This window comes from Sphaeramia orbicularis, chromosome 5 (assembly GCF_902148855.1).
Source record: "Sphaeramia orbicularis chromosome 5, fSphaOr1.1, whole genome shotgun sequence".
Classification (NCBI taxonomy): Eukaryota; Metazoa; Chordata; class Actinopteri; order Kurtiformes; family Apogonidae; genus Sphaeramia; species Sphaeramia orbicularis.
Window position 1 is genome coordinate 35,086,011 of NC_043961.1, and position 26,398 is coordinate 35,112,408.

General features: G+C 37.2%; 2 protein-coding genes across 2 annotated transcripts; both read right to left on the reverse strand.

Annotated features, from left to right (window-relative positions):
• Window positions 1–1,100: 1,100 nt before the first annotated feature.
• odad1 (outer dynein arm docking complex subunit 1) lies at window positions 1,101–8,663 on the reverse strand. Its single transcript, XM_030134105.1, is given in 15 exon segments — window positions 1,101–1,537; window positions 1,633–1,720; window positions 1,815–1,905; window positions 1,908–1,926; window positions 2,795–2,955; window positions 3,077–3,245; window positions 3,354–3,436; window positions 4,834–4,962; window positions 5,264–5,451; window positions 5,544–5,611; window positions 5,715–5,828; window positions 5,958–6,083; window positions 6,215–6,404; window positions 6,499–6,686; window positions 8,571–8,663. Coding segments are annotated over 14 exon segments (1,674 nt in total). The 5' UTR covers window positions 6,666–6,686; window positions 8,571–8,663; the 3' UTR covers window positions 1,101–1,456.
• Window positions 8,664–10,506: 1,843 nt separating this feature from the next.
• Window positions 10,507–15,967, reverse strand: LOC115419370 (taste receptor type 1 member 3-like). Its single transcript, XM_030134098.1, has 8 exons — window positions 15,715–15,967; window positions 15,306–15,606; window positions 14,633–14,989; window positions 14,136–14,552; window positions 13,853–14,056; window positions 13,599–13,719; window positions 11,859–12,229; window positions 10,507–11,764 (listed from the first exon to the last, which is right to left on the reverse strand). Exons 1-8 carry the CDS (start codon window positions 15,915–15,917, stop codon window positions 11,156–11,158), a joined length of 2,583 nt encoding a protein of 860 aa, XP_029989958.1. The 5' UTR covers window positions 15,918–15,967; the 3' UTR covers window positions 10,507–11,155.
• Between the last annotated feature and the right edge of the window lie 10,431 nt (window positions 15,968–26,398).

The window sequence follows — 26,398 nt, forward strand, 5'->3', positions numbered from 1 at the left end:
TCATAAATGTTTACAGTGTAGCAGTTTCACTTCCCAAAACTGCTGCTTTCAATACCACACCGGAAAAAACCCTTACAAATGGACTAAATTAAGCACTACAAATCAACCTAAACAAGTAACAAAATGCAACTGCAATGACCAAATAAATTGCTTTCAGACAGGTACGCTGTAGACTTACAATTATCAGTTCCTTTGTACAGCCTGGGATAAAAAAAAAAAAAAAAATAGTATGATGCCATTAATGTGACCTTTAAAGCCTAAATATAGTAACAGGCTTTGTTAATTGTTTCAAGAAGTAAAAATATGTTTCTTAAAATAAGTTCCCCATCCTGATTTTCTTTTCTGTACAATGGAAGTTGCTCTCAGCTGCAGTGAATGCCATCTTTTTCCAAGCATATACTCATTCCAGTATGTTCAGATGGGATGACATTTGAAACATTTCAAGTCTGGATCAAAGTGAAGTTTGTGATTCTTGAACATTACAAACCACATTGACTCTTTCAGAACAAAAGCGATAGATGATGATCATGATACGTTAAATTCTACATCTGCCTTGTAAGAATAAACTATCCGGCAGCCTAAAGAGAGAGGTCAAATAGGGCAGTTTATCAAAAATTACAGATTTTTATGAGATAAAAAATGACTGAGTTCTAGGGGTGGAAAAGTATTAGTCGACCAAAGAATATTCCAAAATAAGAGTGGTCAGCAAGGTGCTAAAAACTGCTCACCTCCTCTTTAGAAACACAGGATTAAAATCGCAGCATGTGAAATTAGTATTACAAAAGGTTCTGCTGCCCCCAACCTTTTTGTTTGAGCATAGCAGCGAGTATCATGTAATGAAGCGCTGCCAGAGACAGGATTGTACTCGGAGCAGATTGCATAGTCAAAGCCAGATGGCAAGTCACACATCAAAAGGACAGCTGGTTACCAGAGACTGAAAGGCATCTTTATAGCTCCAAACCTAATTAGCTACAACTAGACAAATCGCGCTAAGATTATAACAAGCCATGCCAATGATTCATTGTGAAAGGTGACATACACATGATGACATAATTAAGCTTTAAATGTTTACACATGCATGCTGTAACATCTTTATTATCTTTTTTTTATTGCAAGAAAAGGAGATCTGCAATAAATGGGTACACACAGGGTGAAAGAGCACACAAAACAAATAATAAAACAAAATGATACAATACATGTATTTTGAAAAAACGATATTTGTACTCAATGTGTGTATAATAATAACACTAATAATTGGACAGGATGCTGGTGTGAATGAATAATTACACTGTGAATTATTTAACTATCAACTGAAGTTTAACAGCGATAGTAATGATAAGAACTTTTGTTACGTGTAACATTTTATTACAGTGGAAGTACACATCTCAGGAGCACTTTTTGGCAACTGTTGACAATCCCAAAACATTAGACTGATTCGGTTCAGTGTGTGAGACAATCAGGTTAGTGGGTCCTCTGGATTGAATGACTGAAGGGTCTTTGAGGATTTGGTTGCTGCTTGCTGAGCTGAAGTCTCTTTCTGCAGAACATCAAAATCACGTACAAAAAAATCACATGAAGAAAGTGCTAAGAAATGTGTCATGAAGAGGCAGTGGCAGATTTTCTTGAACTAACCCAGTTGATTATGCTTTTTTGAAGCTCTCCTCGTGACAGTGGTCGTTCTTCATCATTGGTGACTTGAGCCTCTTCTGCATCGTACTCTCTAATGAAGAGTCCAAATAACACAAACCCATCAAATGAGTTTACTATTGTATGTGAGGAACTACGCACATGTAAGAATATAAGCAATCACTTACCTCACTGACCTGTTGACTGCAGGAAGGATGCTCCCGTTCAGCTGAGGCAGTTCTGGTTTCTGGCCCAAAAGAAATTTGGCTAAATCTTTTGATTGTAAGCTTTTTCCAGATCCTACAAGAGTCAAACAGGAGATAGAATGTGTTACAGAGTGGATTTAATACAGTATTAAACAAGTGATGCCTGGCACAACAAACCCCGCAATTCGCACAAATTGTAGCTTATTTTGGCATCGATCCAGTTGATGTCATCATGTCTATGCGTGTGCCGATGTCAGCATATCAATTGCCTCTATATATGTGTGAAGTTTGAAGTAAATTGAAACAAAATTATGTTTTTATAGGCATGTGAAATCTTGCACATTATAAGTAAATGGGAGAAAAATAAAGATGTAAAAAATTCATAAAAATTTTGAACTTTGATCTACTTTTCCCGAAATATGATCACATCTGTTTGGCTCACTGGCAAACTATAAATCCAATTTGGTATAAATTCATTCAGTGGTTTTGCTGCTATAGACATTTGAAATTCGGCCCATTATAAGTAAATGGGGGGAAAAAGATTTTTAAAAATTCATAAAAAATGGAAACTTTGACCTATTTTTCCCAAAATGTAATGACATTTATTCTGGGACACTGGAAATCTATAAACCAAATTTGGTATGAAGTCAAGCAACACTTTTGCTGCTACAGACATTTTAAATTTTGCCCATTATAAAAAAAATGGGGAAAAAAAAAAAGATTAGAAAAATTCATAAAAATTTGAACTTTGACCTACTTTTCCCAAAATGTAATTAGATCTATTCTGGGTCACTGGCAATCTGTAAACCAAATTTGGTATGAATTCAACCAATAGCTTTGCTACTAGAGTATTAAGAAACAAACAAAGAAACAAACCAAACCAAAAAAAAATACCCATTTCCTCCCCTTCGTGGGGTGGGGTAATAAGTAAGGGAAGAAAGAACCATATGTTCAAATGTTACCTTAGAGTTGAGGAATGCTTGTATGGTGAGCAGCTCATTGGCATTCTGTTCCACCAGACCCAGATAGGACATGATGTTGTTGTCACTGATTCCTGTAGAGGTATCCAGCATGTTCTCTATCACTGAGCGATCACAGTCTATCTTAGAGATGTTGTTCACTTCTGTGGGATGAGAGAAAGTCTGTTCATATCATGTAAATCTGGCAAAAGCTACAGCCTTGACTTAATGTTTGGAAAATGTGAAAATTTCCTGATAACTTAGACAGACCTAATCTTGCCAAACCTGTTTTAATAAGGTCCAGTATTTTGTGTATGTTTTTGGTTTGGTTTTCATAGTCCTCAGCCTCCTGAAGTGCTTCGTTTAGTTGTTCATCAAAATTTCTCAGTGAACTATGGTGATCTTGCTCCTGCTGCAACTCCTTCACTCGCAACTGCTCCATCTTTTCTTGAATCTGAATGTTAACATGCGTTAGTTCTCTGCTTCAAATTAGTGCCAGATTTATACAATGAAAACAGGAATAACTTAAAAATAATTGTGTTCACAGGAATGGCTAACTCACCTGGCTGATTTGATCCCTCAGTGTTTCCACTTCGTTGTTTTGCTCATTCACAAAATTGAAGACTGCAAAATTTCGGTCTGCAACTACACAGTGAAAGAGCATTTCAAAGGGAATCAATTGAAATGCTTTAACATGAGCCAGATCCTAATTTTTACATTGATTTAAAGGCAAACTGTGTCATCTAAGTGGCATCCAGTGGCTGATTGTACTGGTCTGTAAAAGCAATGGCTGTTTTGTCTGTTCAGTACTTTTATGTTAGGGAGATAATTCAAATCTACAGTGAAATATAATAGTAAATGGTGACGCACCTTAATGCTGCTGCCTGCTTTAAAATAAACAAACTAGAAGCACTCGGAGAGCGCAGACCTCCGCCAAGGCTGATCAGTGTGCCCCCCCCCCCCCCCCCCCCCCCCCCGATCACCACCAAAATTTAATCATTTCTTCCTTATCCCATTTCCAACAAACCCTGAAAATTTCATCCAAATCTGTCCATAACTTTTTGAGTTATGTTGCACACTAACGGACAGACAAACAAACAGACAGACAGACAAACAAACCCTGGCAAAAACATAACCTCCTTGGCGGAGGTAATTATTAGCCCACCCTTGTTTTCTTCAATGTCCTGTTCATTTTAATGCCTGGTACAACTAAAGGTACATTTGTTTGGACAAATATAATGATAACCACAAAAATAGCTAATAAGAGTTTCATTTAAGAGCTGATATTTAGCCATTTTCCATGGTTTTCTTGATAATAACCAAAAGTTCTTACATCAGTAGTTATGGCATTGTACTGCCAAAAACAGTGCTTTTAGGCATTCCATGTTTTCTTTTCTGTCTGTTTTAGTCACATGATACACACAGGAGTTAGTACTTGATTGCATAACCATTGTTTTTGATGACTTTTGATGGTCAAATAATTTTTTCTGACTGTAGGTCCATGTAATAGTTTTACATGATTAAATTATAAAATAAATGCAATTTGTTACAGTTATAGAGCAATATATAATTAAATAAACTTACGATTTAAACTGTTAAAGATTTATTTATTTATTTATTGGTAAAAAGATTGTAAAGAGGCATTGTAAAGTACATTTCAGTGCTGGAAATTCAACAATATATCCTCTCTGAAATGAGAACGGGGCTATACCATTACTGTACAGTGTACAGTGACATTAATTCTTACACTTTTAACAGGAGATCTAGTAATGTGTAACTTACTGCATTTCACAAGCCTTTTTCGAAAAACTTTCATCTAATATATACTGTTCCCAAAGAGGATCAGCTGTATAATTAGTGTCTATTCTTTCTCTAAAAACAAACCTAAATATATCTAAGTGAAAGTTCAAAATGCACCACACATTGATAATCACATATTGTGTAATAAACAAAAGCTGTTTCCCAAAACTCAAATCAAAGCACAAAACTACATATTTTTGTGTATCGCTGTGGAGTTGTGAAACAGTGTTTGTGGGATTTACCCTGGATGAATCTGGTGACTAGCATGTCCAGATTGTCCTCTCCGCTCAGAACCTGAATCCTCTGAAACACTTCCTCTAAAGCATCCAGTGACTCCTCCCCAGAGTCCACCCTCCGCTGCTCCTTTAGCTCTGATCATAAACAAGCACCATTATCATCACATGAACAACACTGACAATGTATAACAGACAGTCACCATCACTGCCTGCTCTACAGTCATTACTATCAGATACAAATGTGACCATGGGCAAATCTATGGACCTCTATGGACCTCAGTCTAATACTATCTATCAGTAGTCTCATTATAAAAAGCATCTGTATTATTTTTGTAATTTAGCTAGTAACGCAAAGTAGATGAGAAATATGTGAAAATGTTGAAAGTAAAATAATAAAATAGCAAAATCTACATTGCTGTGTCATACAGTGTCTCACCATGTCTGTGTCCCATCTCCTGGCCATCATATTGACCAGCCCTCTCACTGCATTTGGTGGTCATGAATGCGTTCAGTCTAGACTTAAATAAAAAATCAATCTCTAAACTTTTCATCTTAGAGTTGTCATCGGCAAAGTCCTTCACTGCCTTCTCCCTAATCATAATCATCTTGGACTGAGCCTTGGCCCTAAAGCACAAAAGATGGCAAAGATTAAATTCATATCAGAGATCTGAGGTACAACAGAACTACAAGAACTACAACAGTATCTAAAATGTCACCTGTCATCATAAGCTGCAATGGAAACATTGATAACTTCCCCGGTTTTCTTTTGCGCCTCCTCAAGTTCCTACAAAATGAAAAAACACCTTTAAAAAGTAATGACCAAAATATCATGGTATTCAAGACAGAAATGTTTGTGTGCAGTCATTTGTCGAAGTCTATTATCTGACCCTATCCAGCCTTTTGTGTAGTTGCTGAAAACGTGTGCGTTCCTTATGCAGAGTTTGCACGTCCTCTCTCAGGTGGCTGTTCTTGGTCTGCAGCTCATTGAAGCGAATGAAAGCCTGGAAGGAAGATAGAATGTAGATGTGAGATATTGTGTGCAGTGAATAACGAAAAGTTGGAGTATGTTCACCAAAAGAACACCAGGATATCTGTAATAAATCTGAATGTGAATCAAGTTTGTGACTCACTCTGTCCAGTTTATGTTCCAAAGTGCGTAGGGCCTTCTGAGTACGCCTGACCTCTGACCTTTGTGTGTCCTTTGTGCTGATCTGTCGTTTTTGCATCCCTGCCGGCTGTAATTCTATGTCAGAGATCTGTGCATCATAGGGACACATGATGTGAGTATAAATGTTATATGACTATAAACCCAGTTGTTAAATAATGCCACATGAGATTGAAAATTAGTATTACAGGGAGGGAAAAGATGATGATTAATCTTGATAACCTCTTTATCAAGTTGTTTCTGACTTTGTTTTTGTGTCTCACACTCCTCTTGTGCTGTCTCCCACTGTTCCAACAGACAGTGTATTCTCTGAGTTTCTTCATCGTCCTTCTGTTGTTGGGACATGCTCTTACAAGCACCAAGATTTTGCTGAATATCCTCCTGCTCTTTAAGCAGCTTCTGTATCTCCTGTCTTTACCAGCAAAACATAATAAGGCAATGGGATGAATAAAAAATTTTAAAAAACACCTACGTCCACATGTGTTTTATGTGTGATGCTTTTTTACTGTTCTTTGTGAATCTGCTCCCGGGCTTGAATGTCGTAGCGTTGCCGATCCCGCTCCATTATCTTGAACTGTCTCTGCAGTTTGGCCATCTCTGATTCCACTGAACCATCAGTGTCCATCTTGCTGTTGACTGACAGGCCACTGGTGACTGATCTGCGTTGTGGCATGGTTACACTGAGCTATGCAACCTGAAAATAAAAACATATGTAATGGATTGAAAAAGTTGCCTGCTAAACTAAAATGGACAGGTAAAATGTGTATTAATTGAATGCCCCCTTAAAATCCTTCACTTGAAAACAAATGGGTATACTAATTGATTACATATTTTAATATAATTTAGGCATATTATGGGTAGCTCTCAATGATCATATGAGTATGTTTTGTGGGGCACTACATGCCACTAGGAGTCAACATGTGACTGAGGTTTAGTTTTCCCGTCATACTTTTTAAATCTGCAACTGGATCCAGATGCGAAAACATATGGCCTCATAATGTTAAACATTACTCATGTAGGGTATAACCATAAATCTTCAGTGTAAAGGGTATTTATGTGTAGTATCATTAAGAAAAACCTTTTGAGAGAAGTACTTTAGTGTAACAAGAGGAATCACAGCGACAGGTAAGAACTGATACACGCATTGATGCAGAGACAGAGAGGTGTGTGGAGGAGCTTGTCTGTTTGACAGATAGCAGGAAGAGCAGATGTTGAAATTATTTTTACACTACATTGTGAAAAAAATATTTCAAAAAAAATCTCAGAAAGAAAACCTCCCAGAGGAGAGAGACTTGGATGAAGGTCCAAGTTCATCTGGAGGAGATCCATCTGAACATGAATAAGTAATGAATTTTGTAAAAGCTAGGAAAAAATGCAGAAATGCTAACTTTACTAAAGCTAAGTTTTAGCTTTGCGTGATTTTTTTTTTTTTTTTTTTTGTAACATTACTTTATTAGTTTTGATTGTGAAAAGGGTTTTAAATTATGAATGCATTTTTGTTTTCTACTTACTCAGTTAGACCTATCTCTGTTATTATTATTATTATTGTGCTATTCTAGTTTTTATCCTCAAAGTTATGGAAGTTTTTTGTGTATTATTATTGTTATTTTACTTTCTTTTTTTCTTTTCCCTCTTCTTTTTGGATGGTTTCTACTGAAGTGGCATCATGTTCTGGAACTGCTTTACCATCTACCACACAGGCCCACAAACGCCTGGACAATTGTGATATGGTAAAAAACAATACAGTCACAGAAAAAAAAATTATTAGACCATCAAAAGTCATCAAAAACAATGGTTATGCAATGAAGTACTAACTCCTATGTGTATCATGTGACTAAAACAGACAGAAAACATGAAATTCCTAAAAGCACTGTTTTTGGCAGTACAAGGCCATAGCTATTGATGTAAGAACTTAAGTGATTTTGGTTATTATCAAGAAAACATGGAAAATGCCTAGATATCAGCTCTGAAATTAAACTATTATGAGCTATTTTTGTTGTTATCATTATATTTCTCCAAACAAATGCACCTTTAGTTGTACCAGGCATTAAAATGAACAAGAAATTGAAGAAAACAAGAGTGGTCTAATAATTTTTTCCCCGACTGTATAAGGAAAACTGAGAAAGCAAGTCAGAAAAACATGTTTGTACATATTTATTATAGTTTATATTTCCAGTTGATGTTGTCTGACATTGTGTTCATGCGCATGCTCAGCAGTTTTCTTTTCTTCACTTTAAAATTGTTGTTACATTGTCTTAACACACAGTAATATGAAATAACTGCCAGATATTGAAAGCTGAAAGCATTCTGGGGAAAAAAGAGGGAAAAGGCAATCACTTGTAGTATGATTTCTGACTCTTTTACAGCCAAAATAACAAAATAAGTCCAGGCGGCCTGTATGATAGACAGGTGTTACCAGCTGTTACCACGGACCAGTACAATAAGTAATGCTAACCCAAATGACCTACTCCTAGCTAAACCAGGTATTCTCTAAAACTAGGAAAATGTAGCACCTTAATCTTTTAAAATAAGAAGTATCGGAAAATACTGTGGAGTGACAAGTAAGTATTGATCCTACCAGTGGAAAGTATCCAAAGTAAAACCCCAGACGGATCTTGGGACACACACAGAAGGCTAACACTGGTCTGGGTTGGTAGCAACCGTTGCTAAGTGAGTCGTCATTGTTGTGATTCCCTGAATTCAGGCTTACAGGTGGCACAGGTTACAGACAGGATGAACGTGTAAGGCACAGGTGACAAACTCATTTTAGTTCATACTGCCAAATATGAACTTAAGTGGGCTGGACCAGTAAAATAATAACATAACCCAGTGGTTCCCATCCTTTTTTTGGCTCGGGACCCTATTTTTGTTTTTTGTTTAAACTGACTTTCTTTATTGAAAGTAATTTCACAGGCATGACATGACAATGCAATGTGATAAAAAGGACTTCCATTCTTTCATTTTTATTTTATCCCCCCCACAATCCCACCCTACCCAGAAGATAACAATCCTTAATGTAAATCTAATATTGACATATAATCAGTACAAAATACATACAGCAATTGACTAATTAACAAAAATAAATAAATAAAAGAAAAAAAGAAAAAGAAAATGATGTAGCGAAAATAAAACACAACAAACAAACGAACAAAAAAACAAAAACAAAAAAAAAAAAAAAAAGGGAAAAGGGGGACCCCATTTTAACATCACAAATTTCTGGCAACCCCAGACATTCAAAACAAGGTTTTTTTTTTGCTAAAATTAATTTGTTTTTGATCATGTAATAGTTTGCTATACTATGTTGCAAATAAATGTTTTAATTTTAGATGACATTTAGTCTATATAATGTATATTATTATGGATGGAGGCAGAAAAGCCAGGTGTAGATTACTGCACAAAGGGAGAATTTTATTTTCCTTGGTCAGGATATGTACAGTCAGTCCAGCTTGGATTTACAAGGCTGACAATTAACACTGAACAAACAAGAACTCAAACTATGAATTATGAAAGAGCTGCAGCATCTGAAACCGACCACAATGAACATTTGAAAGATAAACAGTACCACAGTGCTTCAGTTTCAGCTTCACAGTTTGTCATGTCTTTTATGGATTGGGATTGTCTCTGTCAACTCACCATATATTTTTTATTAGTAAGTGTTTTTTTTTTTTTTTTTATCAATTACTATAGAAATTTCAGGTGACCCCATTTGAATTCCAGGTGACCCCACGTGGGGTCCCGACCCCAAAGTTGAAAGACACTGACATAACCTATGAATAATGTCAACACCATATTTTCCATGATGTTTTAGAGTGAACAAAATACATTTACATCATGAAAATGTACATCTACTATGCTTTTTAAAAATGAGAATAAAATGTGCAACCATGAACAACCTGAAATCTGTTAAGAAACATAAGCGCATTTTTTACAATATTATGCCTCAGTTTATCATTTACACACGTGCATCACAACTTACAAATCACAGTGGATCTGCAAAGGTACTGAACATTTAGTACCAGGCATAATATTGCTGCACTTACTTCTCCTAAGGCATTTTAGGTTGTTCATATTTGTTCACAGTTGTTTTTCATTTCTTTTTTGATAGTTTGTAAATATAAAGATTTTTAATGTAATTTTCCATTTTTTACACTAAAACAAACAGAAAGTTTTGGAATTATGATGTTGATGATATTACTAGTACTACTACAGGAGGGGATAAATGCAGAAGCAAGGAATGGGCAGGGGGAGGAATGAGAGTGAATGGATGAAGAGGGAAACAGGAAGGGTGGGGTTGATAGAAGATGGACAAGCAGTGCTAAATCGAGTAAACAGGTATAAGCAGGCCTCCCTGGGGATTAGAGGAGTAGTGTAGGCATTACTCCCAAACCATAGTTAGTTAACTTCATTAAATTTCAGATTTTCTAATGAGCCTATTAAAGCAGCATGTGCTATATTTACCACTGCCCTGCTGAGTGTTCAAGAAATACAGAAACAAACTATTTCTTTCTGCTCCATTGAACCTTTATTGTTATCCAGGTGAACAACATCCAAAAATACAACCCTCATAAAATGTATATTTAGCTCATTAACAGATTGCTTGTATAGTCAAAATATATAAAACCCAGTGACTATACTTTATAGCTCACACAAACATTATTTATATCTTGTGTTTTTGCATGTTTAGCCACAAGAAACTGGTAAAGATACAAGACTAACAAACAAAACATGTAATGCCACAAACTTATTAGGTTACGTACTCTAAAATGCCACACATGCTGACACAGTTATGATAAGGGGTAGCTACAACTACATCATGTACAGATATAGATACACATGGACAATTAATCCCCAAGAGGAAACTGAATGTTCATCAGCTGAAGAAAATAAAAAGAAAGAAAGAAAGAGAGAAAGAAAGAAAGAAAGAAAGAAAGAAAGAAAGAAAGAAAGAAAGAAAGAAAGAAAGAAAGAAAGAAAGAGAGAAAGAAAGAAAAACCCCAACCAAATTTAAACAATAAATCTGTGAATTATTTAAAGAATCTTCCATTAACTAAGGTGTTGAATGTAAGATATACAGCAATCAAAACATAATGAAAGTAGAGATATGGAAACAGTGCTACACATCGTTAAATGTATACATACATGTAAATACAATCATTGGTGCCTTTATGTCCCTGTTGACTGTTCGGACTCTGTCTGAGGCTGTGGCTCTTCCTCAGGTGGTGTTGGAGGGACTCCCTCTAGAAATGTACAGAAATAATTTTCTGTGTTTAGCTCAGGTTTTCTCAAAATTAAGTAGCACTTTGGGAAATAATAGGCTGCCACCAGTCCCAAGTTGCTTGACAGGGAGAAAGAAACATGGACAATAGACTCTAGTCTTTTGTCCTTCAGGCCTATATAAATGGGAATAAAGGTGACCCAAAACACACAGAAAATCAGAGAACAAAAAGTAATATCCCTGGCCAGGTTATACTGGTGAACAGGCTTTATAGCCATAAACGTACACATAAAAGACACAAGGGCCATGACACCATTGAAGCCTTGCATTAAAGCGAATCCAGTTAAGGGTTCCACAGGACATGTCAGAAATGTTCTTACAAAATTTATTTCCATTTTAGCTTTATACTCAGAGAGTGAAGGCACCTCCTGGACAAACCAGCCGATTATGCCGGCTTGCACACCACAGCAGGCCAGCACAAACAGCCAGCTCCCTGGACCTCTTAATGTTTGCAGATGAGAGGCAGTTTTCTGTGGGAACTCTGTCACTAAGAATATCTGTGCAAAAAAAGAGTCTTACAGTTAGATCACAAAGTGCACGCTACATGTGACTATCTTTTACAGCATTTGTGTTTTACTTGTTACTTCTCACCTGTACTGAGATAGATGTGATAATGGAGAGGGTCACTGTTTGAAAAATGGAGGTGAAAGGCAACTGGAGTCGACAGACCACATCCCCCGGCTGTCCCAGAAAAAGCAGTAGACTGAGACATGCTCCCATTAGGCTGACAAGAGCCACAAAACTGAGGGATCCCCCAGAGGCACACACCAGAGGGGTCCCCTTGTGCTTAAAGAACAGAACACCCACTGACCCCTGACATATCAGCAGCACCACCCCAGCCAGTATCATTCCCAGAGACTCAGGTTTGTCCCAGGACAAGACGTCATAGGTGGGATCAGTACACTTAGTACTACGCTCCAGGGACCACTGGCCCTTAGGGCAGTCAGTACACTGTATGGCCTCTGCAAGTAAAAGGAAGATATGGTTTGATCCACAAGAATACCATTTCCATTCCATTCCATCACCATAGATCACCACAAATAGAATAGAATAGAATCGAATAGAATAGAATAGAAGCGTATTGCATTCACACAAAAAATTAAATTTGGCTCGGTTTTTCCGAATTAACGAGACAATTATCTCGTAATTACGAGAAAAAATAAGTTAAAAAAAAAATCGGCACTGTTTTTCTGAATTAACAAGATACTGTTTTCTGAAAAACATTAAATTCGGCTCTGTTTTTCTGAATTTTCGAGATACTGTTTTCTGAAAAAAAAAAAAAAAAAAAAAAATTACTCTGTTTTTCTGAGTTAACGAGATACTGTTTTCTGGAAAAAAAAATTAATTTGCTCTGTTTTTCTGAATTAATGAGATACTGTTTTCTGAAAAACATTAAATTCGGCTCTGTTTTTCTGAATTTACGAGATACTGTTTTCTGGAAAAAAAAATTGCTCTGTTTTTCTGAATTTACGAGATACTGTTTTCTGAAAAAAAAAAAAAAAAATTACTCTGTTTTTCTGAGTTTATGAGATACTGTTTTCTGAAGAAAAAAAAAAATTGCTCTGTTTTTCTGAGTTTACTAGATACTGTTTTCTGAAAAAAAAAAAAAAAATTACTCTGTTTTTCTGAGTTTATGAGATACTGTTTCCTGAAAAAAATTAAACTGGCTCTGTTTCTCTGTGTCAGTGAGACAGTGGTCCCTGATCCAGGCAGGAGCTCCTACTACCTGTGCTGCTGAAAAGCCTTCAGGGGAGCGGGAAGTTTTTTCCGTTCTCATAACCGGTTCCATTTACAGATCATGGAACTAGTTTCGTTTACAGACCTCAGAACCAAGCTGTGCTCCGACCTCCAAGTCCCGCTTCGCGCACGTATCAAGCCCTCCAAGCTCACCGGTGTGCAAGCCCGACAGGAGTCGGCGTTCGGAGCCTGTAGCCCGGCTTCCTGACAGGACACGACGCGGTAATGGGAGTTGGCATTAATGAGGTCAAATAAAATGACATTCGCCAGCATTAAAGAAAATATAAACAGCAGAAGAGTGCAAATGTGTATTAATTTATTTGTCGGACCTGATAGAAAGAATTATTCAGAACTAGATCTGTGGAGGAGCGGCTTGGTGTACTGGTTCACCCCCCACCCCACCCATAGGTGTCCACCTGGATGGAAAGCTGTGTGGGGGGTGATTATGAGATAATTATCTTGTTAATTCAGAAAAAGAGAGCCAAATTTAATTTTTTGTGTGAATGCAATACGCTTCCGTAGAATAGAATAGAATAGAATAGAATAGAAATTTTACATTCAGAAATTGTATGGATGTATAGACAACATAAGTACCTTTTTTTGCCTGGTATGTGCCCGCTGTACAGTTTATACAATCAAAACAGCAGGAGTGGAAACCTTTGACTCGTCGCACTTGGCCTGGATCACATGCTGCTGAACAGGTTGACACAGGGACCTACACAGGTTGTGTTATTGCACTGGCATTTGTGAAACATCTTTTAAGGACTCTTAGTTGAAATAGGTTTTGGTGAAATCAAAGTTTTGGGGTTTTTTTGGCAAATCATGGTCAACTGGTTTGCTGATCTTACCTGTAAATTTTCTGTGTGCCATTTGAAGAGGGATGTATTGATGGACAGGTTTACACTGAAGCTTCCAACTTCTGTGAAGTTTACATTTGTGCCATTCCAGATCCACTCAATCACATCGTATCCTATGCTTGGATTTCCATATCTGTCAAACTCTAAATGCGTGCCGTCTAAATCTATAGATGTATTCTTTAAAACCTGAGACAGCTGCAAATGAATATTTTGTTCCCTTTAGTAAATTTGATTTTCATATGGTCTGCACCCACATCCACAGTCGAAGTCTTACCTTCCAGGGATAGATCTTGTTCTTTCGGTCCCACTTACAGGTAGTTGAATCACAGTCCAGCATGTTGTGCAGTGCTTGTGCTACACTGTAGATGGCAGCATAGACACTGAAAGCTGAGCGCTGCACTGCAGTACCTTCCATTATACTAATATTAGCAGGTGACAGGTTTGAACACTGTGGGCAGGGAGAATCAGGGTGGTCAGAATCTGGTGCTGGAGTGGGTGTCTTCGTCCTCTCTTCACTCAGCCTGCGAAAGAGCTCTTTTGTGTAAGGAGTGAGCAGATCCAGGGTCTGAGTCTTGGTTGTGAATCCGATGACTGTGCCAATCGTGTGGATATTTGGTAGCGAAGTAACTCTGCTGCTTATGGCCCAACTTTCACTGGCAACCCACACACCAGTTAAATTCCTCTTGATGACCTGAAATAGAATGAATTCTACCAGTAGATCAAAATCAAATGTAATTAAATTTATTCTTTCAAATCTATTCATTTACATACCTCTTTAAAAAAGACTTCAGTGATTTGTGATAGAGAAAAAACCACTACCACATTGACTTTGGTGTTTACAATACTGTTGAGGATGACTGTGATTGCTGGTTCAGGTTCAGTATAGACTGGAATCAGTCCCTGATAGGCCACACAGACTGACATGTTTTCTGCCACTTTAGAAAATTCCTGTACACCCTGTTGTCCATACTCCTCCTCACTTCCCACCACTGCCACCCATGTCCAGTTAAACTCCTTCATTAGAAGTGCCATGGCATACACTTGCCATTTGTCAGTGGGCACTGTACGGAAGAATGATGGGTAGAGGACTTTGTCACTGAATTTGTCACTGGTGGCTCCATAACTAATCTGAAGAAAGAAAATTATGTCAGTTAAATTAAAAACCAAACAAGAACAGCACAAATACAATTCACACTGCAGTAAAGCAATGACTGAAAAAATGAGAATAAGTAAAAGTTTTCTCAGACAGAACTGTATCTATATCTGTATAACAAGGAGTAATCATGTTTTACAGATAATATTGTGGATTTGCTCCTAAGAGTCTTGTGTGAAAATCATAATAGAGGAGATAGATGTAACTTTGAAACAAGTGATTTTTTTTTTTTAAACACAACAACTGAAGTAGTAGATATGTCGATGCAAATATCAACTTTTTGAAACAAACCTGTGGCATGAGAAAGAATCCCAGGAGTTTTCCAATGACTGACACCATTTCTGAAGTATAAGGACCGATCACAGCTGATACACTGGTCTCAAAGTCTGTGTAATTACATTCCACAGACAGAACTCTGTTGGATTTTGCTGTAAGGAAGGAGATTGTCGGCCTCACAATAACTGCAGATTGTAAGCAAGTGTCGTAAATTTCATAACCCAACTTGATGCCTGGAAGAAACGATTTGTTTGCATTTATTTCCTCGATTGTGTACTTCATTACTATGGCCAGGCCCAGCCCATACTCATTTAAACTGAGGGTCAACAGACAGAAAAACAAGGGGAAAGACCTGTTAGTCAGGTTAAATACACAATAATATTGAAGATGAATTTTACTCAATAGAATTTTCAAAAATCCTCACCTTGCACAGCTGATGCTGTTAGGTTCTGTCCTCTGGCTGAGGTTGCTGGTGAGCTGGTTGATGGGAAAAAGCCCCCCAAGCATTATGTCTCCACGCAAATTGAAGAGATTGGTAGAAATGTTGTTGAACCATTGTGGTGGAGTCACACAGCAGCTTAGTCTAAACACACAGCATAAAACCAGCACACTGAAAGGTGAGGCCATGCTGCAGATACAACAGACACAGAGGCTCAAAGCAGGACACCAGTATTAGTACATCATCGAATGTGTCTGTTTTATGCAAACTCACCTGCAAACCCTATAAAGCCTTTGGCTCCTCCTGTTGCTATTTACCTGAATGTGTTCTACCTGCAAAAGCGTGTGAAATGGTGCCTTTAATATTCACTCACATTTACATCTGTGGTTTTGATGGACATGAAGCATAAATGTCAGTCTATCATAAGCTTCAAAGGGATGACAGTTTCTGTACTATCATCATGATCATTTTTATAATTGAACATTAGCTGTATATTATTGCATTTTTGTGATTCAATCTAAACCAATAGAACCTAATCAACTACTCCTGAAGGGACTGTGAACAATTGTAACTGGAGGTGTTATTGTTTTTGACCTGTTACTGGTTAGTCATTTATATGTATACATATGAGTAAGGAGAACTCATTTTCTGCACTTTGTTTATCCATGACACTCCTTTTTCATGCTGTGACAGTGGTATGTGTCTTTCCGGAGAATTTTCCTGACATTTGCTTGTGGTTTTCTCTTTGATTCTCTTTGGTGTACCTATCTGTCAGAAGATGAGCACATATAGCACGACAAAATTTTTTTTGACACCTTATCCAAAGCTGTTCTCACAGTAAACCTCTCATTAGTCTAGTCCTCTCTGGTCTATAAAGCTCTGAATGGTTCAGGACCAAAATACATCAGTGACCTCTTGACCCAGGATGAACCTACCAGACCCTTCAGGTCATCTGGATCTGGTCTTTTGTCAGTTCCCAGAGTCAGAACCACACATGGAGAAGCTGCGTTCAGCTTCTATGTTCCACATGTCTGGAACAAACTCCCAGAAAGCCTCAGATCAGTTGAAACATTGAGTTTATTTAAATCCAGGTTAAAGACCCACCGGTTCTCAGCTGCAAATGAATAATGTTCCTATTCAGAAGTTCAGATCTGCATTGTTTCTTTTCAGCTTAAAGTTTTTATCTGTTTTTTTTTCTTTTTATGCCTGTACTTTTTATTGCTTCCCCTTCACCCTGCTGTAATGTTTTTAATCTTTTATGTAAAGCACTTTGAATTGTCTTCTACATGAAATATGCTATATAAATAAACCTGCCTTGCCTTGCCTAGGCATCATTTGTGTAAATATCAGCTTTTGAGGCTGGCTTAGTCTGTCATTCTAGTGATTTTGTACTTTGTTAACTCTGATACTGCCTCTGTGTTGTTATGACAACCAATAGCAACTATGAATCCCATAGCAGGTAATATGACACATACAATGCGTTGCAAACAAAATAAAAATGTCTACATGTTTCACTTTATGCTTTCATTTTTCCCTGTTTTGCATTCACCTCAGTTTTAAGTTTTGCATGTCCATTTGCATGCAGACTTGTCCATCTGTCTTGTTCATTTTCATATGTCCTGCCAAGATATTTGCCTAAACCTCCATTAGACGTTTGCACCTCTGATATGGCTGTATGGTTAGCCTTGATACAAACATTAAAATCTGTTCATGGTTTCATTTTTGCCTTGCCACAGATTGTGTTGACTCATCCTCTGAACTAGTTTTATGTGCAAATAAACTAGAAAGTTTTAACTGAAAACAATATTTTCAATCAAAAAAAAAATTTTTTTTCAAAAAAAAAAAGTGTTTGAATGCAAAAAAAATATTTGAGATCCAAAAAAATTGCATTTGTATGGTTGTTTTCGCTTATTGAAAAGGCTTTTTATTGAAGTGAGTTATTTTTTGATAGAAAATTATTTTTTGGATTGAAGTCATCTTTTTTGCAATTGACCCATATTGTGAGTAGGATATTTGTGTCTTTATTATTCAATCCCAAAAAAATATCGCTTCAATCAAAAAAAAAAAAAAAAATTCAATAAAAAAAAAAATTTCACTTCAATCAAAAAAAAAAAAAATCAATTAAAAACAACTTCATTTCAATAAAAAAACTTTTTTTAATCAAAGAAAAAAAGTGTTTGAATCTAAAAAAAAATATTTGAGACCCAAAAAATTGCATTTGAACACATTTTTTCTTTGATTTAAGTGAAAAAAGTTTGGAAGTGTTTTTTTTTTTTTTTTGTGATTGAAACATTTTGTCACAAACATCCTGCAGTGGGCGGATGCTTCCCCATTGGTCAGACATGTTTGAGTGGCAAGTGCGTACACCAGTGACGTTTAACATAGGAATGTCTGTCTAGAACAAGGAAGTCCCCATTTGGCAAAGTACAGGTATGCGTTGAAAATCCGTCCTTCATCTCCATCCTATCAATACGCACAAACTTTTCAAATGACAGCCTTTCTATTCCACAGACAACATTAGATGCCTTTTCAAATGTACACTGAGGGTAAAAAATGTGGTTTTGTGGGATATAAATAACATAAACAGCGTAAGATCTATCCGTTTCCATTATAAGCTGCTGTGGTGATGCAGGAAAGACAGCGAGCACATATCGAGACACTGGCATGGATTCTGAGAATGGGGCAGGTACTTGGACTAATATGCTGCTACATAGTGTCTTTTACCTACTGTACGTGCTCCTATTTCCTATCAGTTACATTGGACTGTTTGCTAAGGAAGCACCTTGTTCGCCTCCATGCTTCGGACCATACATGCAGCACCGCATATATGGTCCAAAGCACTGAATATCCTCCTGCTCTTTGAGCAGCTTCTGTATCTCCTGTCTTTACCAGCAAAACATAATAAGGCAATGGGATGAATTAAAAAAAATCAAAACCACCTACATCCACATGTGTTTTATGTGTGATGCTTGTTTACTGTTCTTTGTGAATCTGCTCCCAGGCTTGAATGTCGTAGCGTTGCCGATCCCGCTCCATAATCTTGAACTGTCTCTGCAGTTTAGCAATCTCTGATTCCACTGAACCATCAGTGTCCATCTTGCTGTTGACTGAGAGGCCACTGGTGACTGATCTGCATCATGGCATGGCTACACTGAGCTATGCAACCTGAAAATAAAAACATATGTAACTGATAGAAAAAGTGGCCTGCTAAACTAATATGGACAGGTAAAATGTGTATTAATTCAATCCCCCCTTAAAATCCTTTACTTGAATACTAATGGGTATACATTAGTATTGTATACCCATTGCATTTGTATTTGATTACATATTGTAATATAATTTAGGCATATGAGTATGTTTTGTGGGGCACTACATGCCACTAGGAGTCAACACGTGACTGAGGTTTAGTTTTCCCGTCATACTTTTTAAAACTCCAACTGGATCCAGATGCAAAAACATATGGCCTCATAATGTTAAACATTACTCATGTAGGGTATAACCATAATTCTTCAGTGTAAAGGGTATTTATTAGGGGTACAACAGTACAGGTAGCCCACGGTTCGGTCCGTACCTTGGTTCTTGGGCCACGGTTTCCGTTCGGTTTCAATATGTGTTTTGTGCATAAAGAGAAAAGTTTTTTTTTCCCCAAAATTATATTTTTATTTTGCTTGTCAGCAAAACCGGAATTTCACAGTAAGAACAAATTATATCACTGTACTGAATTAAATAACACTTTCTGTACTGAACAATATAACCTTTTCTTATTCCTCGACTACATGTAAAGAGTAGTATAAAACAGGCATGTGCACACATACAGCCCAAAGGGAGCTTGTAAAAAAAATAAAAAATTCCTGTTCTCCACAGGAATGTAAAAGAAAATGGCACTATAAAAACGCCATGGGTATCTACTGTTACATTTCCTTGTAATAGCTGGTCATGGGATTGTATGTGTGCCAGAGTCCTGTACCGGGTTGGGTGGGCCGGGCTGGGTCGGGTAAGAAAAAAAAAGAAAAAAAATTTTTTCATGGGTACGGGCAGGGGTAGAATTAAATGAAAAGCAGCTTTATTAGGAATAAGGACATACCAGAGCCCTATAAAGACAGTTACGACGTGCTTTGCTGTCACCACTCTGGAGATCACGTGGCTCACAAAGCCTGAACAGTTCCAAATGAACCGAGTGCTCTCATGTTCTTCTATGGGACAGACAGCAGTGAGTATGGTAAATTTCAAAATAAACCACACACAACCGTTGTTGGACTACTGTATGCATTGTTGTATGTGTTATACTTTTGAGTAGTGGGGTTGACCACTGAAAGAAATGCATTTATTACTTTGAAAACGTACATTTTGGGGGGAAAAGTTTATGTTAGCTTAGGTAGGCTACTTGCGTGAGTGGTGCTAACTTTATAAGTTCATTCATTCTGCCATTGCACTGTACTGTTAAGGAGATAGACAATCAACCATTTTTAAGTTTTACTATTATAAGACTGTAGTATAAACAGAAAACAGTGGTTAGCTGTGAACACTGTGTCTGCCAAGCTCTGCTCTGATAACACACACAATACGACATTAACTAGCGGATAGCATAGCAGCTAACTTAGCATGTTAGCGTTAGCACAGATGCTAAACTCATAAAAACTCAACATTCGCAAACTCAAAACTCAACAGAGTTCTTATATGATGAGTCGGATCTTACAAACACCAAGTTACTGAAGTTTCTCCACGTTTAACTCATGAATAATAACTTTAATGAACTTTTATTTATCAGAGCTCAGCTCTACAGCTACCCTCCTCCTATTTAGCACATGACCTCAGCTGACAAACTTAACCAAACACCACCAGGTTCAGGAAAACAACTAAAATAAAACTCACTGATAACATTTGTACTAACGTTGCCTTATCTTAAAAACTCCGTAATTTGTGGTTATAGTGGTTAAATCCCAACAGATGGACAAGTCAAGCTAGCTAACTATAGGGCTACACCTGAAAATCCAACATAACAGTTGTTTAAGATACAAATTTATACAAACACTAACACATACCAAAGAAAACTGAATTTACAACGTAAATGTCCACTAATACAGAAAATACACTATAATTTGAAAGATGACGACATCTTATTAAGTTAGAGCTGGAATTGCTAGATCAGCTGCAATAGAAATGAATGTATTCTGACGGCGTTACACTCAGTGTGGGAACTATCGGCCCCTCCAGAACCCGGAAGTCGGTCCATATTTTGTCTGCCTTTTTTGCAGCGGGAGTCTATGGAAGTGTTGCGACTCTGTTTATATTGAAGACTCTGGGACATACGCCATATCACATGACATATCTGGAGGGATGTGCCATTTTGAACTTACAAGCTATCGGTTGTTATGGGCAACAGCATAGTACAGACATGCAGGAAAGAGCCATATAAATCAAGATTTAACAAAAAAAAAAAAAAAGGATAACGCAGTGGCGAAAACAAGGGGTCTCTATTGAGAGAAGCTCAACACAACTGCTAAGCAAAGGTATTTGGAGAAGATCAGACATACTGAAGATATAGACCCCTATGAGCTACTGGTGTTCACTGGCGTCCGACTGATGCAGGGATCTGGACTCTTTCAGGTTGTACCTACATGCAGTTAGTTAACTATCTCATTTTCGACATATGTTACTACACAGTGCAAGAATTCAAAATCCTTAAGTCCCTTGACAGCTATGAACAGTTTTGCTGTGGCTGGGTTCAAGGTTTGGAGATCTACAAGTCCGATGACTGAAAACACTGTGGTGCTGTCAAAGGTCAGCCCGTGGATAGTGCAGTGTTTATGTGTTGTGTTCAAGGGGGTAGTAATGGTGAAATACTATAAACATTGTTTCATAGTTAAAAGATAGCATTGTTTATGTTTTTTATGTTTCCTCTCTACATTCTTGTTCCATGTATCTGTGAAGTGGCTGGGGTTGATTCTGGTTTAGTGATGGTCTGGTTAGTGTGCTGGTGGGTTAGTGTGTGGGAATTGTAAATGTGTTAAACTAGTCGGAAACCCAAAATAACGTACCTCCAGGTCTCTACATTTTCTGTGTCAATCACGGGAGTAACTGGAACAATTTGTAACGCAGCAGTGTCTTCCAGGCATCTTTGATCGGACGCATTTTACAGACAATTTACAAAAACAATGAAAACGCTGCGATGGGACTGTTGGCGCCTGTAAATTCAAAATGGAGAAATGGGGCGGGGACGCTGGTTGTTACGTCATCCCCTCAATCCTAATAGTGAAGTGAGCTTCACTTCTGTGTACATCCGGCCACGGATGTCATTGAGCAGCACATATTAGAAATGTATTGATGGTGTGCGTTTTAGCCAATAATGAAGCCATTAAAAGTGAGTTATTGTGTAGACAATGCGTTTAATTAGGGCTCCGGTAGTGGGTGTAATGTATGCGGGTCTAATGTATGCAGATCCGGGTGGGTGCGGGTTTGCAGGTATACACTCTTGCCTTTCTCCGCTGTCACTGAGGGGCGGGGCTTCCCCGCGCTGTAAGCGCACATGCATGTCCAGAGAGAGAGAGAGAGAGAGAGAGAGAGAGAGAGAGAGAGAGAGAGAGAGAGAGAGAGAGAGAGAGAGAGAGAGAGAGAGAGAGAGAGAGAGAGAGAGAGAGAGAGAGAGAGAGAGAGAGAGAGAGAGAGAGAGAGAGAGAGAGAGAGAGAGAGAGAGAGAGAGAGAGAGAGAGAGAGAGAGAGAGAGAGAGAGAGAGAGAGAGAGAGAGAATCAATTGCAAAACCGGGTGGATTGTCCCATGCAGGGCGGACCGAACTGTACACGGTTTTCCCGAGTACCATTGCATCGCTAGTATTTATGTGTAGTATCAGTAAGACAAACTTTTTCAGAGGTACTTTAGTGTAACGACAGGAATCAATTGTACAACGACAGGTAAGAACTGATGCACACACTGATGCAGAGACAGAGGTGTGTGTGTGTGTGTGTGTGTGTGTGTGTGTGTGTGTGTGTGTGTGTGTGTGTGTGTGTGTGTGTGTGTGGAGGAGCTTGTCTGTTTGACAGAAAGCAGGAAGAGCTCACGTTGAAATTATTTTTTACACTACGTTGGGACAAAATATGTCAAGAAAATCTGAGAGAGAGAAAACCTCCCAGAGGAGAGTGACCTGGATGAAGGTCCAAGGTCATCTGGAGATCCATCTGAACATGAGTAAGTAATGAATTTTGTAAAAGCTAGGAAAATATGCAGAAATGCTAACTTTACTAAAGCTAATTTTTAGCGTTTTAGATTGATTTCTTTCTTTTTTTTTATTTTTATTTTGTAACATTACTTTGTTAGTTTTTTATTATGAAAAGGACTTTGAATTATCAATGCTTTTTTTGCTTTCTACAACTCAGTTAGACCTATCTCTTTTATTATTTTTCTGCTTTTCTAGTTTTTATCCTCAAAGGTATGCAAGTTTTTTGTGTATTATTATTATATTACTTTCTTTTTTCTTTTTCCTCATCTTTTTGGATGGTTTCTACAGAAGTGGCATCATCTTCAGGAACTGCTTTACCATCTACCACACAGGCCCACAAATGCCTGGACAACTGTGATACAAAAAAAAAAGACAATATATGGAAAACTGAGAGAGGAAGTCAGAAAAATATGTCTGTACATATTTATTATAGTTCATATTTCCAGTTGATGTTGTCTTACATTATGTTCATGTGCATGTTCAGCAATTTTTATTTTTTCACTTTAAACTATTGTTACATTGTCTTAACACAGTAATATGAAATAACTGCCAGATATTGAAACCTGAAGTTATTCAGGTTATTCAGGCAAAAAAGAGGGAAAAAGTGATCATTTGTCGTATGATTTTGGACTCTTTTACAGCCAAAACAAGTGGTCCCAGGCAGGGGCAATTCTAGGGTCAGAGGTTTAGGGGTGCTGAACACCCTAAGTGCTGGGTGGCAAGGCAAGAGAAATTTCACTGTTTTGTACATTTTAACGTAATTTTTATATGGAATCACAGGAGTGACAAAATTAAAAGGAAATAAATGTGGAAATAAAAAGAGAATCAGTAAAAGAAATTTGGAAATAAAAAGAGAATCAATAAAAGAAATGTGGAAATAAAGAGAATCAATAAAAGAAATTTGGAAATAAAAAGAGAATCAATAAAAGAAATGTGGAAATAAAGAGAATCAATAAAAAAAATTGGAAATAAAAAGAGAATCAATAAAAGAAATGTGTAAATAAAAAGAGAATCAATACAAGAATCAATAATTAAAAAATATACAAATGCAGTCATATCATTGCTTTTGCTTATTCCATTTTGACATTGTCTTTTCCATTTGCGTTTTGACATTGTCTTTACCATTTACGTTTTGACATTGTCTTTTCCATTTGCGTTTTGACATTGTCTTTACCATTTACGTTTTGACATTGTCTTTTCCATTTACGTTTTGACATTGTCTTTTCCATTTACGTTTTGTCATTGCTTTTACCTGATGGCTCAAGCTGTCAATCAAATGGCTGTGGGCGGGTCTTTCTGTCCAGGATAACTAGTCGATACCTGATCAGACGATTCCAGCTTGACAGTGGCTATGCAGTAGCTCTGTTTATGTGTTAGCTCTCAGCGCGGGAGACCAAAAGTAGCGTCACGGACAAGACGTAGACACACATACACATTTATCTGTAGTAAAAAGAGGGAAAGTTAAATATGGTTGACGTGGACGGATTGAGAAGAGGCATTCAACGAGAATTATTAGCAATTGCTCGGTATGTGGAGGAAAATTTTCCAACGGACTATATTTTAAGGTTGGTGGAAGATGTAATGGAAAGTCTTGGAGAAATATCTGCACTGATGAATGCAGACATGGTTCTAGTTGACACATGTGTATGTGTGTCTACGTCCTGTCCGTGACGCTACTTCTGGTCTCCCGCGCTGAGAGCTAACACATAAACAGAGCTACTGCATAGCCACTGTCAAGCCGGAATCGTCTGATCAGGTATCGACTAGTTATCCTGGACAGAAAGACCCGCCCACAGCCATTTGATTGACAGCTTGAGCCATCAGGTAAAAGCAATGACAATAAGCAAATGGAAAAGACAATGTCAAAACGCAAATGGAAAAGACAATGTCAAAACGCAAATGGAAAAGACAATGTCAAAATGGAATAAGCAAAAGCAATGATATGACTGCATTTGTATATTTTTTATCATTGATTCACATATTGATTCTCTTTTTATTTCCAAATTTCTTTTATTGATTCTCTTTTTATTTCCAAAATTATTTTATTGATTCTCTTTTTATTTCCAAATTTCTTTTATTGATTCTCCTTTTATTTCCATTTTTTTTTATTGATTCTCTTTTTATTTCCACATTTCTTTTATTGATTCTCTTTTTATTTCCAAATTTATTTTATTGATTCTCTTTTTATTTCCACATTTCTTTTATTGATTCTCTTTTTATTTCCAAATGTATTTTATTGATTCTCTTTTTATTTCCACATTTATTTCCTTTTAATTTTGGCACTCCTGTGATTCCATAATTTCGGACCATCATTCCCACATTTGTGAAAGAGAAGCATAACATTTTTTTGGTAGGGGAAACTCTGTGACTAAACCATCAAATCTAATTAAAGTTATTTAAATGCTAAGACACAGTAAAAGAGGAATGGATTGAAACTGTAAAAGAAATAAACCTTAACCCTAATTTATGGAGGAAGACAGTCCTCCATTTTGATACAGCAGCTCCTCAACCTATACATATACATATACATATATGCAAGAATGAGTTTAACTCTAGAGGAATCTTAGTCTCAGAGCCACCAGATCTACTTCAAAACACTGTCTGCACATGACAATACATCCACTTTTCAGGTTCTATCTGTGGAACATTTATAAATCTCTTGTATAAATGTACATAAACCAATATATATGTGGAATAAAACTTAATCACATACCTTCAAAACATCAGGATACCAGCACTTTTGTCATTTGTTTTCCAATTAACCATATTAAAATACGTAACATTTACCACATTTAATCTCTGAGGCAGATAATTTGTAAACAATTGTAGACCAGTGTATATGTTAAGTGTCTCTCTGCTCCCCTTTCTTTCTTTGTGATTTAACTAAAAGGCAAATAACCAAACAATGTGTTTTATATCTAATAAGAGATATAAACTGGTACATTAATCCAACTTACAACATCATTCTAATAGAATATTTGGTTGCTGTAGAAAATGAGGTTGCACAAGTTGATCTTACAGTCTTACCTGAATCTGGCTCTTTTTTTTTTTAGAAAAAACAATCATATGTCCATGATGAGGCTGCACACACACACACACACACACACACACACACACACACACACACACACACACACACACAATAGGAGTTAATGGGCATCCAGTCAGTTAGCCAGTCAGATAAAGACAATAGTGCCTTGGTTTTAATATGAACCCATGCACATGTCACAACAACAGCTTCTGTCAGTCCAGTTCAAACAGAGGACAGAGATTGACTGAACCACATGGAACATTTCCTAGCTAGAAAAAACATCAGCTAACTCCTACCTAACAACATAAACAGTGATCTACGTTTCAATGCAGCAAAAATAGGGACTGGTGATGATAATGCGTTGGTATTAAAGGTGCGGTGGGAAATGTTTTCCTGGAGCATTTTCTACTATATTGCTTAAAA